The sequence below is a fragment of the Ictalurus punctatus genome, chromosome 10 (assembly GCF_001660625.3).
Source record: "Ictalurus punctatus breed USDA103 chromosome 10, Coco_2.0, whole genome shotgun sequence".
Lineage (NCBI taxonomy): Eukaryota > Metazoa > Chordata > Actinopteri > Siluriformes > Ictaluridae > Ictalurus > Ictalurus punctatus.
Window position 1 is genome coordinate 11,360,915 of NC_030425.2, and position 14,549 is coordinate 11,375,463.

The following is a 14,549-nucleotide window of genomic DNA, read 5'->3' on the forward strand; positions in this document are numbered from 1 at the left end:
GTGTGTGTGTGTGTGTCCATGTTCTTGCTGTTTTCCTCTGTCCCTTTAGTGAGCTCAAGAAAGATTTAATCTAACGTGATGAAATTAAAATAGCTCTTGATATTGAAATTCCTGCTGAGGCTGCAGAATATATTTTGGCACCTTCGCAATCAATAACTTTTTATTATTTTTTTTAAATTACATTTTCTTAAGGCAACATCGTGGACATGTTATTTGATAGTACTGGAATACATAGAATTTGATTAGATTTGAGTTAATTTGTCCACATTTGTATAAACTTGAATATTACAGTCAAATATGATTAAAGTAACTTTAACAAACGAACATAAAAGATACAAAAAAAAGACTATTTCATAAAATAAATATAAAATATAATCTTATACAGGTTCACTACATTTGCTACAAAAAAAAAAAAAAAAAAAAAAGATTTGACAATATTGCAGTGCGCTGTATGTTTAATAGAAACCCATCTGGTTATCAGACATATTTGTACAGTAGAGATCTAGCGCCCTCGTGTGGTAAATAGGCACACTACACACGACGAGCAATCCTTCCTATGCGTTAGCCCACATATTAATGAACAATTGGTCTGTTTAATGGAATTCAGAGTCTGTGTAGTCTACACTAGAGTAAAGTTTCTTGTCTTTTTTATTTTGACAGAATGCAAGGTTAAAGTATAAGTAGGAGAATTAGGCTATTTTGACCGCTAGTCATCCCACCAGGAAGAACTTGGCACTATGTCAACAACACCATTCTTCTATAGCTTACCAAAGTCCAGGTCACTGTCATTTTCTAAGCATAAACAAGTAGCAGACAGCAAATACATGGTAGCATAAGACCTAAATACATATATATATATATATATATATATTTTAAAAACAAGAAAGAAAAGAAAATGGAACGCATAATTTGGTTGTTTGCAATGGTGCGTTTTTGGACTGTCATGGCTACACATCTTTCGCCTGTTCCCTGTGATGATAAAAGCGTGATGAAACTCGCCCGACTTGCCGTAAATTACATCAACGAGGACAGACAAGAAGGATACAAATTTGCCCTCAACAGAGTTTTCAACGTGCACGTTCATCCACAGGTTGGTTATCTTCCCATAAAGGAAACTTAATCCACTATTCTAAAATGTCAACATTGCCCTACTGAAAAAATCAAAACAATAGAAACCCTCATAGAATTTGTGATGGTTTTAATGGTTATAATGTTAATTGTATTGGTTTTAATGGAAACTCTAATGGTCCCTGTGGGTCTCTATTGGTAATTTGTTGCCTTCTTTGGTGGCATGTTATGTCTAGTGGAGACCATTAAGGACCAATAATGGTAATGGTTTTAATGGATAGCTAATGGTTTGTAATGGTGTTTATAATGGAAACCATTAGTATTTGACTGGAATAAAGTTGGATTGACGTTGGACGTTCGATATTTGCAGATATGCAAATTAAGGGACCGTCTCTAAAGTTACATACGACATTGTTAAACACGTTTCTAACTGCAATAGCATTTGAAGGGAATGACTTACAGTCACACAACCAACTGTAAAGTGTTCATCTAGGTGTCAGCTATAATGCAAACCTCTTAGATTTTTGATATTTAACAAAATAAACTATTAAATCATATATAAAATTGCCATGTATTTTACTACTGCATGGGCTCATACACAAAATATTCCATAGTTTAAAGCTCAATAGCATTTGAAGGGAATGATGTACAGCCACACAACCAACTGTACAGTGTTCATCTAGGTCTCGGGTATAACACACACCTTTTAGAGTTCTGATATTTATTAAAATGAGCTATTAAATCATGTGTAAATATTGGCATGTATTTCACTGCAGAATAGGCCCATACACAAAATATACCATAATTTAAAGCTCAATAGCATTTGAAGTGAATGACTTACAGTCACACAACCAACTGTAAAGTGTTCATCTATGTGTCAGGTATGGAGCATACCTTTTACATTTTTGATATTTATTAAAATGAACTATTAAATCATATGTAAATTAGATAGGAATTTCACTGCAGAATAGGCTCATACACAAAATATACCATTATTTAAAGCTCAATAGCATTTGAAGGGAATGACATACAGTCATGAAGCCAACTGTAAAGTGTTCAAGTGTTCATTAACACTTTACAGTTGGCTTCATGACTGTATGTCACTCCCTGCAAATGCTATTGAGCTTTAAATAATGGTATAGTTTGTGTATGGGCCTATTCTGCAGTGAAATTCCTATCTAATTTACATATGATTTAATAGTTCATTTTAATAAATATCAAAAATGTAAAAGGTATGCTCCATACCTGACACATAGATGAACACTTTACAGTTGGTTGTGTGACTGTAAGTCATTCACTTCAAATGCTATTGAGCTTTAAATTATGGTATATTTTGTGTATGAGCCCATGCAGTAATAAAATACCTGGCAATTTGTACATTTGATTTAATAGTTTAGTTTAATAAATTTCAAAAATCTAAAAGGTGTGCTTTATAGCTGACACCTAGATGAACACTTTACAGATGGTTGTGTGACTGTAAGTCATTCCCTTCAAATGCTATTGAAGTTAGAATCATATATAACAATGTCGTATGTAACTTTAGAAACGGTCCCTTAATTTCCGCATATCTGCAAATATCGACCGTCCACCGTCAAACCAACTTTATGCCAGTTACAATTTGTTTGACAAATGGATACTATTGTATCATATAGTATAGTCAATAAATGTGCATGCATTCACATACTATTTAGTATGCTAGTAGGTGGTTTTGGTTTTTAGCAGAAGACTTTTTTTTAAAAAAGTAGAGGTTTTAAGACTTGAAACTATCATGGATTTATGGTGTCACTGTATAACTGTATAAAGAAATATACAACATTGAATGAAATGGAGATTGGGGATACAATGACAATGATTCACTGTTGTGATGCCTATTTGCAAATGTTTCATTTGACTCACCCTTGTGGAAAAGTCCCTTCAGACATCCTTCTGTGTACATAAGAAAAGCCAAAAGGAAAAAAAAAAAAAAAAAAAGATAATGGTTCTTCTTTCTTAGAAAGATATTTTTGAGGGTGACATTTCCATAAAATCTGTTACACTCTCAGTATTTATCACATTGTTGTTGTAAGCTGAAAGTGAGTGTGTCTGAAAAGGCAGCGTGCTGAGCCCAAATAATAATAATTAAATTATAATATAGCAGTGTGCAGTGCTGATTAAAAAAGACATTTGTTTCATTTCGTTCTGGTCAGCAGTGCTAAGATAGCTTTTGCCATTGCTTAGGATGGCAGCCAAAGTAGCATGATAAAAATGATATGGAAATATTAAATGATAAGAAGAAGGCATTATTTGTCACATATACATTACAGCACAGTGAAATTCTTTTGTTGCATACTGGGATAAGCTGGGGCCTGTTAGGAGATTGGGGTCAGCCATGACATGGTGCCCATAGAGCAAAGAGGGCCTTGATCAAGGGCCCAACAGTGGCAGCTTGGTGGTTTGAACCCCTGATCTTCTGATCAGTAACCCAAAGCCTTAACCATTGAGCCACAGTATTTTAACCTACGTACATGGACATTTAGAAAATGTTTTAAGGTATATAAAGGACCGTATCCTAACTTGCTGGTTTGTTTCAGGGTCCAGCTGGAAAGGTTTACTATCTCGACTTGGACGTCCTGGAGACCAAATGTCATGTCCTCAGCCGAAAATCATGGAAGCGCTGTGATATAAGGCCCTTTATGGAAACAGTAAGCCTACTTTAAACCCAGGGACTGAAAACAGATCCCAAATCCAAGCAAAATTTGGCCAGGTCATGGTCGATCAAACATGTTTGTTTTGACTACGATGTGTTTATTATTCGTGATTCTGCATTGCTAACCTCTCACCACTTCTGTGCGACTCTTGGGTGAAAGTGAGATGGGGACATCCCAAATCTTTTCCCCCCATTTTCCACATTCTCACAAGCCTCTGTTCCACGATTGTTATATACAGTGGCTTATATAAGTATTCACCTCCACCTTGAACCTTTCCAGAATTTTGTACTGTTACAGCCTGGAACATAATTAAATACTGTATAGCTGTTTGATGAAAATGGATTTAATGCAGTGTAAATTTTACCATCATTATTGTTTTCCACCAAATAATTAACAATAAGTACAGAATGGCCATTTGAAAACAAAAGGCTGGTCTCTGAATTTTTGCACAGCACTGACATTTGTGGCCTGGTGGTGGTGAATACTTATGCTATTTTGTGTAGATTCGTGACATATCATCTCAGTTAAGTCCATTTTAGTTCCAGGTTTTAAAATGACAAAATGTGGAGAAGTTCAAAGTGGATGAACACAAAGCACTGTAACTGTCATACTTCCATCTAGCACTTCATCAGATCACAGTTTTTTAAGGCAACACTGCTGTTAGCTGGATATTATTTGTTGGCAGCCTGTTCTCAACCCAGTTCTCAACATTAAGGTGTTTACAAGCCCCAGTGTCTGATTGTACATGCAAGAAGATCTATAGTCTCTAGCTGTATACTTACAAGGTAGATTAACACAGTAGGTGTGCCTAATAAAGTGCCATGTAAGTGTTTACAAATTCCAATGCCACTGCATCTAATACACTTTTACCATACCATAACAGTGGTGGTCCTATGATGGTCCATTTCCATTGAAAAACAGGGTATGGGACTAATTGTGCACAGATGTGCTACAGTCAGTAATTGTGTATATATATAGTCATCAAAGTGTACATGTTCATATATACATAAACTGGCTAGTGGATGTAAGTACAATAAACAAGTAACACAGTGCAAATGTATGAGAATCTCTCACGGTGCATGTCTATTTTTAGCATCAGGATACTAGCTAGTTTACCTTTGTCTACAGGAAATAAAAAATGTGCCCTTTGCTTAAATAAAAGATATACTTTTTTTGCTTAAATGCTAGATATTAACTTGTTCATGCACTCCAGACTTACTTCCGGTAAGGCTGGAGAAAGTATTTTTGTAGAAGTGACCCACTCTCTGGAGCATCGCATATGTATTTGCAGAGCTGACACAAATACAGCCAAATTTCTCATTACTTCTGTGACCAGTTCATTATTGCTTAAATTGAAAGTAAGTTGTGTTTTTTTTTTTTTTTTTTTTTTTTTGCTAGTAGCACAAACTAGTCCAAATCAGACCAGTGAATCAGAACAAATGTTTTAAAATAATGGCAACAGCAGTGTAATACAGCCAGGAACTGCTGATGAGTCTATAAAAGCTCATCACACTTTATAACACTGGTGCCTGGAAAAATGGGACAAATGGAGAAAACATTTTTTTTTTTGGCCTTGTTTGTGTGTGACCTTTGTTGGAATTTATGATTGATGTTTTTAAAACTGTTTTTTAGCAAATCTCTGGGAACTGCAACACTACCATTCTACACACGCCAGACGGCCTCTCCTACCTCTACAGCTATGACTGCACCCTTGTACCAGGTCCTCAAATCAAGAGTCCAATGAATTCGCTCATGGAATACATTTGAATATACAGGGTGTCCCAAAAGTTGGGTCCGCAACACTTCCAGTCTTTTTGAATTTGTTAATAAGTTTGTGATGTGCTTGCCATGTTTCCTGTTAAAGTCCATCGCAACCTTGCAACAGCTTCCTGATCCAGCCATGAGAATGATTCAATACGTTCTTCTTTTGTCAAAGACATTCTTAAAGGCTATCTGAAAGCAAATATCTAATATAAACTAAGCTTGACATTTTGCTAAAAAGTGTTTATTTCATCTATGTATGGAGACTTTTGGGTCACGTTGTATATACAGAGTTAATTACTCCCACCATGCCTATATAAAGTGAGCTAATTACTCTCTGTCTGTTTCTCAGACCCTCCTGAAAAGTTACAGCGGATATGTCCAGACTGCCCCCTACTGTTGCCCGTGGATAATGACAGAGCCATGTCCAGTGCTAAGATCAGTCTGCGCAGCTACAACGTTCAGAGTACTCTGCCTGTACAGCTCACAGTGGCAGCTATAACCAGAGCCTCCCACCAGGTACACACTCAATTCCGTACTGAAAATGTCTGGTATTCAGACTATAGGGCTGAACATTGTGGAAGCGAACCTACAAATGTGATCATGTTTGATCGTAGCTATTTATTACAAAGCAATAACCATGATGTAGAAGTAGAAGTAAAGAGGAAATTCATTTCAACAAGCAATCACAATTGCAATATTTACTGAAAGAAAGAGGATGGTCTGATATGGGTTTTGCACTTTCCCAAAACAGTTTGTGCCCAAAACCTGCTCTTGCTTATTGATACTATCTGGACTATCCCAGGACTCTTATCCACAATATACTCATCCTGAACATTCTTTCAACACACTTACTATTTCACTTCATACACAGTACTGTTTCACTTTATAGTATACAGTTGTAAAAGAGTAAAGATTTATAAACCCACTACCTGGTGTCACTTCTGAGTCTGGTCATTCTCAAAGTTTCTTCATCATGTTGTGTCAAGGATTTTTTCCTTACCGCTGTTGTCTCTGGCGCACTCATTAGAGATCTAAATCTACACCAGGATTTCTTGTGTCACAATCTACTGTAAAAACCCCTATATAAATAAAATTGAATGGAATTGGATTGAATATATATGACAAGTATAGATGATTTTCCATTTACCTCAAACCAGTGTTTAGTGTGTGGCAAACAAGAAATGGAAATCTGTTTCATGCTTAATCTATTATGTAATCTAATCTAACCATACATAATTCTTTTCAATGACCTCGTCCAGTCAGTTCAGTCTCTAAAGGGTGTCAGTAGTGTAAACCTAAAAACCAAGTAGCCTGTTTGTTAGCACAGAATTAGGTTACAATATTAGAACTGAAACACAACAAAATATACTAAGGCAACTGAATGAGTCCAGTTGTGAACATTCTAAATCTGACTTTTTGGACTTTTTGGTTTGGAGGCTAGGTTAGCACGTTCGCGTCACACCTCTATGGTCCGGGGTTCGAGTCCTGCCATATGGGCTGTGTGTGGAGTTTGCATGTTCTCCCTGTGCTGTGGGGGTTTTCTCCATCAGACTAAAGACATGCATGGTAGGCTGATTGGCATGTCTAAATTGCCATACTGTAAAGTGTATGTGATTGTGCCCTGTGATGGATTGGCTCCCTGGCAGGGACATTAGTATTAATATATTAATAAACACAAAGATTTCAATTAGGAATCAGTTCATGAAGGAAGTATACATGATTCTGGATTAATCATTAAATCGTGACTGTGATTTCTTGATGCATGTTGGTTTTTTGTGTCTTTTTGTGTCTTTTAATGTTTGACAATTACCAATAGGATTTTTGGCAATTTCCTGTCATGAGATGCCCATAAAAGAAGAAGAAGAAGAACAACAACAACAATAAAAATAAGAATAACAACAATAATAACCCTGCCACCCAGTATACTCAGTATACCTACTAGACCTCATGAAACACAGACACATTTCACAGTGTTTCACAGAGTTTTTCACATTTCACAGAGTTTCAGGAAAAAAGCATGCTATCGGAAAATAAAAAGCAAGGAATAAAACACAATGAGGTGGCTACTTTTTTCCATAGCAGTGTTTTATTCCGCTTAAAACAGAGCAATGTAACAACGGTTACAGTTTTTTATTAATAAAGAATGACACTTCATACTTTTTATCCACTTATAGTTACATTCAATCTTGTGGACTATCCGTGTAACAAGATTGTTGCTGTTATCACTTACGTTATAGCAGCTATAAGTAGGTGTTTCTTAATCAGACTCTAGCTTTACTTTCAGTTGACATTATGAATTGTAGCACTGATTATGAATCAGTGTAATAAGAAATATGGTTGCAGTCTCTAGACAATCCCCAAGACACAGTTTAAGGCGAATAGTTTTAGAGTACGAGTGAAGTAGTGCATGTTGCCTAAATTTATACACAGTATCTGTAATTTTTTCATAGGTTGCAGAAATTCTGAAAGACAGACTTTGATGGTCAAATTATTGTTGTGCTAAATTGTCTGGGTTAACTGAGGTCTGTTTTTTTATTGATCAGGTCTCTCCAGTTGCAGCCAGTTTTGTTGAGTACACTGTGCAGGAGTGCTCTGTGCCACCAGTGGATGAAGCTTTGTGTGTGCCAGCAGATGCAGGGAAAGGGGTAAGCACATAAAAAAATGGACATTATTGCCACATTCCTTTTGACTATGGACCATACTCATTTGTTACAGCATTTTCTATAGTTTGGAATATAACTATTGTTATTATTATAAAACAGTTAAAAAGTTTCAAAGCAACCTTTAATTCTTTTTTTTCCTCCAGAATGTTTGACCATATTCCCAAGGTGCTATTTGTTTTTGTTTCAGCCCATTGGTTTCTGTGGCGGGGCGGTTTATGGCATTGAAGCTACCCCAACCGAGGTTAAGGTGTCCTGTGAAATATTCCACCCTCAGGTACCATAAATATCCACTTTGTTTGTCAGCCTTGTTCCCCAGCTCATGCTCAATAAAAGTATACTTTCTTGGAAGAGAAAACTTTCCAGCTTGGAAGCAATAGTGAATAAGATCCAAATGGAGCCGATGACAGCAAAACAACACCCCAAAGCAGTCTCCTGTGAGTCAGCAGCCTCGAAGGGTGAAACGAGACAGCCAAAACTAACACAGAAACTCCCTTAGACCTCTTTTTACCCCCACTCACCATACACCTCATCTATCTTTATTTTCGTTCTTCCCTCTTTAGCATCTTTCTCCATTTGTAAGTCAGAGTGTTCAGTATTTATAACTACTGGCAGCATTCATGACAATACACAGCAGGTTGCAATTCAATGCTACAAATGCAAATAGATAAAAAAAAAAAAGTAAATAAATGGAAGACATGAATAATTTATAAACCTTTATTATATTCAACAAATGGCTATTTTCTGAGGGTTTTTTTTCCCTTTTAAACAGAAAATTTGTTTTGAAATCCTTAAGGGTTTTATCGGGTAAGCTTAAATGTATCAAGTATAGCCATTACTCATGACTGCAACCCTTTGATTGATCCACCTTTCTATGAACATATGCATAGTCTCTTTAAATGGTGTTGATGACCTTATTGAATCCTGGACAAAAAAACTTAATTTAACAGAATGTCCACTCTGTTCAGTCTTATAGAATGATGGGGTTGACATTCTGATATCACGTCGGTCATTACACAACACGTGAGCAGGGCCAAGCTAGCATAAACTATTAATAAGTTAAGGAATTTAATGTCTTTCAATATGGTGATTTTACAATGATGAAATCTAGCTGAATTGTCTTGTGTTTTCCATCAGAGAATGGATATGTAATGGTTGACTACATCAGACTACCAAGATACAAAAAGTAGACATTAAAAAGTACGGCTACTCACCCAGATTTTAGTGTTATCTCGTTGAAAAAAGGATATCAATTCCAGGGTATGGTGTCGCTGCAAAATATATTTTTAAAAATTAACAAGACGTACAGGCAGACATAACATGGAGTATGCTAACAATACAAAACCCTAGTTATCATTGTTTAAGGTAATGTAAATATAGAATTTTTATGGAAATTTAGGATGTAGAATCTAGAAACATAGAAATACTAGTGTTTGATCAATCGAAAGTGTAAAATGGAGAAAATTCATTTGTAAGCATATATTAATTTAACTGCATTATGTTTAACATGGACTGCAGTGCAGCAGCATGTATTAATGTTACTTGTTAATTGTGTTAGCTAGAATTTTTTTTTAAATATAAAATGGGGACACAAAAGGCACCGTATTATTGGATTAACCCAGATACACACAGCAGTATGGGTAGAACCCATTACACATTAACAACACAGTAGGGACAGAATCAATATTATCTAGTCACTATAACTGTGCTTGGACATGTTTATGTGCAATAAAATGCTGGTGCAAATTATGAAATAATGGATTTTGTTCCCTCATTCTGTAGCACTCTTGGAATTCTGTTGGCAGCGATGCCGGCACACAGCAGCTGGAAAAACCCAGCCCTCGACCAGAAGTGCCAGCTCGTCCTCCAGTCGTTGTTCTTGATGCCCCTGTCCCTACATTTCATGACACCAGTCCAGGAGGGCTGCTAGACCCTGTTCAGCAACTTCTTCCACACAGCCCTAATCCTTATCAGTCATCAAGTGAATCCAGTGAGTCTTCTTCATCAGAGGAGATTGCTGGTTCGGTTCGAATCGCCAGGCCTCCGCTGAACTTCCGATATGTGCCTTCACGCCAGAGGAGAGAGGCATCTGCAGTAACGATCAATCCCACTTTCCTGGCTGTGTTCCCCAGCATACCGTCCCCTTTCCGATCCTGCCCTGGAGCATCTCGCTATACCACTGCATAAAAAATATTTTTAATGTATTTTTATAGCGTGGTCATGACAAGTCACACAAAACTGTATAAGAAGTTATAAACACTTATGGCTATTCAGGGCAGTACTAAATAAAAAAACAAAATGTAATTTTAATGATCCCTCTTATTTTTTAAAAAATTATTAACATTTTGCAGATTCTGCAAGGCGTATCTAAATTTATGAGGACAATTGTACCTAAACTGGTCAAATATTTGTTAATGCAAAGACTTTTCTCAGACGTGCCCGACATGTCATCAGCTCATTATTAGAAATACGATGTAGTTGTACCTACCAAGTTAGTCTCAGTAACTCACTTACTAGTGAAACATAAAGGTCTTTATTTAAAAATAATTTTTAACACTATATAATTTTTATGCATAAAACATTATGGTACCATATTTTTCATTTTACTGGTGCTTTATTTAAATATGTGCAGTAAGCAGCATAACATTTTCATTAATTCATCTTCAGTGACCACTTTAGCCCAATATCCTACCAGCATGTTTTTGGAGGTGGGAAGAAACCAGAGAACCCTGGAGCTGTGAAATCAGTTGTGATTGGCAGTGCTACCCGATGCACCACCATGCCACATGCTAAACAGCATAACAGTAATTTTTATCAGATCATAGTTTGGATTACCACTCTATGATTATAATACCGTCATTTATATCTACTATTAAAAAAAAACACATTTTAATTGAGACATGGGTGCCTACCAAATATGTAAACCACTTAATTCATAATTATTTAAGAATATAATTATTAATATTAATTATAATACTATTGTATTCATACATATAGCTACTAAGGGCGCACGGTGGGTTAGCACGTTCGCCTCACACCGCCAGGGTCGGGGGTTCGATTCCCGAGGCTCTGTGTGAGCGGAGTTTGCATGTTCTCCCCGTGCTGTAGGGGTTTCCTCCGGGTACTCCGGTTTCCTCCCCCAGTCCAAAGACATCCATGGTAGTTTGATTGGCATGTCTAAAGTGTCCATAGTGTATGAATGAGAGTGTGTGTGTGTGATTGTGTGCCCTGAGATGGATTATCACCCTGTGCAGGGTGTACCCTGCCTTGTGCCCGATGCTACCTGGGATATGCTCCAGGTTCCCCGTGACCCTGAAAAGGATAAGCGGTATAGAAGATGGATGGATGGATGGATGGACATATAGCTACTAACTGAACATTGGAAATCTTCAATACAATCTGTGTATTTACTACTACACTGAACACAGCAATAGTTCATTATGTCCACCTTCACAGTCCACACAGGAAGGCCAAAAAACAGACGGTCATTTACACTGTGGAGCAAATAACATTTTGACTCATATTTCAACATCTATTTGCATTTGGCCAGTTAAAAATCTAACTGTCTAACAAAGCTTCAAAATCTCACAGTATTTATTTTAAACATGTGTGTGTATATATATATATATATATATATATATATATATATATATATATATATATATATATATATATATAATTTTCACCATATATCAGTATTAACTCAAGAAATCCTTAATTATAAAGAATTCACAACATTAAAGTCCATAAATAAAGTTATGTGTAATAAAGTAACGACACAGGAAAACAGTACTGAACACGCTAAGAAAAAGCAGTTCTCCAAGGCAAGGTATGTCAAGGAACCAGCTGAAATCCGTAAGTAATTATACCCCCTATATGTGCAAATTAATATCAGCTGGGTTAGTAAATTGATGGTCTATAAAAAGGCTTTTCATCACTAAGGTGTCACACAAGAAACATCTCATGATAGGTAAAAGCAAAGAGCTCTCCCAAGACCTTCGCAACTTTATTGATGTGAAACATATTGATGGAATCGGAGACAGATGCATTTCAAAACTTCTGAATCCTCCAGTAAGCACCATTGGGGCCATTATCCACAAGTGGAAGCAACATTACTCGGTCATCAGCCGGCCACACTCAGGAGCTCCTCGCAAGATTTCATTCCAGGGAGTCAGAAGGATAGTCAGAAAAGTAGCTCAAGAGCCAAGGACCACTCGGAAAGAGCTCCAGAAACACTTGGAGGCAGCAAGTGCCATCGTCACAGAGAAAGCAATAGTCAATGCACTCCACTGCTCATGCTCACCCCGCAAGACTCCATTACTAAAGAAAAGGCATGTCGAAGCTTGTTTAAAGTTTGCTACAACTCATTTGGACAAGCCTATGAAATACTGGAGAGTGTAGTCTGGTCAGACGAGAGCAATATTTAACTTTTTGGCTGTCATACTACACACCATGTTTGGAGAAGAAATGGCACTGCACATCACCCTAAAAACACTATACCAACAGTGAAGTGTGGAGGTGTAAGCATCATGGTGTGGGGCTGTTTTTCATCATATGGTACTGGCAGACTTCATATAATTGAAGGAATGAGGAATGGAGCCCTTTACTGGGAGATTCTTCAGAAGAATCTGCTGCCATCCACCAGGATGATGAAGATGAGACATGGGTGGACCTTCCAGCAGCACAACGATCCAAATTATACAGCAAAGTAAACTCTCAATTGGTTTCAAAGAAAAGAAATCAAGGTGTTAGAATGGCTCAGTCAATCACCTGACTTGAATCCAATTGAACAAGATTTAAAGACAATATGTTAAGAAGAATGGGCAAAAATCACACCTGAATACTGCAACCCATTAATTTTTTCATTCAGGAAGCATCTTGAAGCTGTTATTACAAACAAAGGCTTCTCCACTAAGTATTAAATACATTTCAGTTAGCGTGTTCAATACTTTTTTCCTGTGTCATTCCACTTTATTACACATAACTTCAATTATGGACTTTAATGGTTGAATTTCTTTATATATGTAGATATCTAGAGTTAATACCAAAGTTTGGTGAAAATGTCATGTGAATAGCCTCATTGGAAATATATTTACTGAAAAAAATGTTGACTTTGAAAAAATACTTTTTTCCCCGACTGTATGTTTCTCTTTTACATGTATCTCAATCAGAAGTAAAGTTTTTTCTACTGAAAGACACCCCACACACCTCTACATTTATAATCTAATTTAATTATGGAAAAATTATTTTGACATTACTGCCAATTTAAAAAAAAAAAAAGTTTAAAAATAGGAAATACATTTGTTCTCACTTTGATTATCAGCATCATCTCCATCAGTCACTCTCATCACCTGAGATGAAAGTCACTCACCCCATTTAAACAGAAGCTTCATTTCATCTCTTCACTTCACTGACCTTTGTTCACACTAATATAAGTTCTGTTTTGTTGACTAAATTTCTTATTATTGTCTTTTTATTAATGTCTTTTTATTTTGAGCCTATGAAAATGGAGGGCAGTAATTCATAAATTAAATTCAATTCAATTACAGATGAAAGTGCATCAATCACATATTGATTGCTTCATATCAAATCCACTGTGGTGGTGTACAGATGCAAAATTATGAAAATTATGTTCCAAATACTTATGGACCTGGCTGTATGTACACTTCTGTATGGCTTTTATATAGCATTTAAATAAAACACATTTTTGTTTTTCACCACATAAAATGTGCAAAAAAAAACAAAAAAAACAACAAAATTTTTTTGTTTATATGGCACTTTTCTATGAAAAAGACATTGTTTTCTCTATCAGCACAACTCAGAAAAATATTGCACTACGTAAAAATGTGTTTTGTTTGCTAAATCTGAGCAAGCAGGCATTTGCCTTATCTATCAACCCTTTGGAGAAATCTGTAAACAAATGTACCTTTGGGCTGTTTTTTTTTTTTTTTTTTAACCTTTCTCCCATCTCCATGTCCAATGACACACAGTTAATCATTTATATTTTCAGTGAATGCAAATCAAATATCAAGAACTGTACACCCACTCTACACCAACGACTTTGAGAGGATTATCCAAATAATTAACTGTTCAGTGCTTTGTCTGATGATGCTGAAGTGGTATGTTAATCTAAGGAGGTAATCTCTTTAGATTAACTGTGGCCTTTTTGAGACTTAAGAGTCTTTTCCTAGGCAGATTTGTGGCTCACTATTAAAATATATTGTAATAATATTCCATCAAGATTATATAGTAACCACACCACTATGTGGTCCAATGGTCCATCCTCTATGTCATGTCCAAACTCTGTTTGTGTTTACCCTTGATTGATTTGGCAGCCGGCATAAAACTGTTGACTCTTTATTCTATAAAG

General features: G+C 36.2%; 1 protein-coding gene across 1 annotated transcript; it reads left to right on the plus strand.

Moving 5' to 3' along the window:
* Positions 1 to 775: 775 nt before the first annotated feature.
* On the plus strand, positions 776 to 10,483 carry si:ch211-262h13.5 (CY domain-containing protein). Its single transcript, XM_017479034.3, has 7 exons — positions 776 to 1,090; positions 3,639 to 3,749; positions 5,388 to 5,475; positions 5,869 to 6,035; positions 8,063 to 8,164; positions 8,370 to 8,456; positions 9,962 to 10,483. Exons 1-7 carry the CDS (start codon positions 896 to 898, stop codon positions 10,364 to 10,366), a joined length of 1,155 nt encoding a protein of 384 aa, XP_017334523.1. The 5' UTR covers positions 776 to 895; the 3' UTR covers positions 10,367 to 10,483.
* Positions 10,484 to 14,549: the final 4,066 nt, after the last annotated feature.

Coding starts and splice junctions, on each gene's coding strand:
- si:ch211-262h13.5 (XM_017479034.3), top strand. CDS start 896: ATGGAACGCATAATTTGGTTGTTTGCAATGGTGCGTTTTTGGACTGTC. Junction 3,750..5,387: donor TAAGGCCCTTTATGGAAACA/GTAAGCCTACTT, acceptor ACTGTTTTTTAG/CAAATCTCTGGGAACTGCAA. Junction 6,036..8,062: donor TAACCAGAGCCTCCCACCAG/GTACACACTCAA, acceptor TTTATTGATCAG/GTCTCTCCAGTTGCAGCCAG.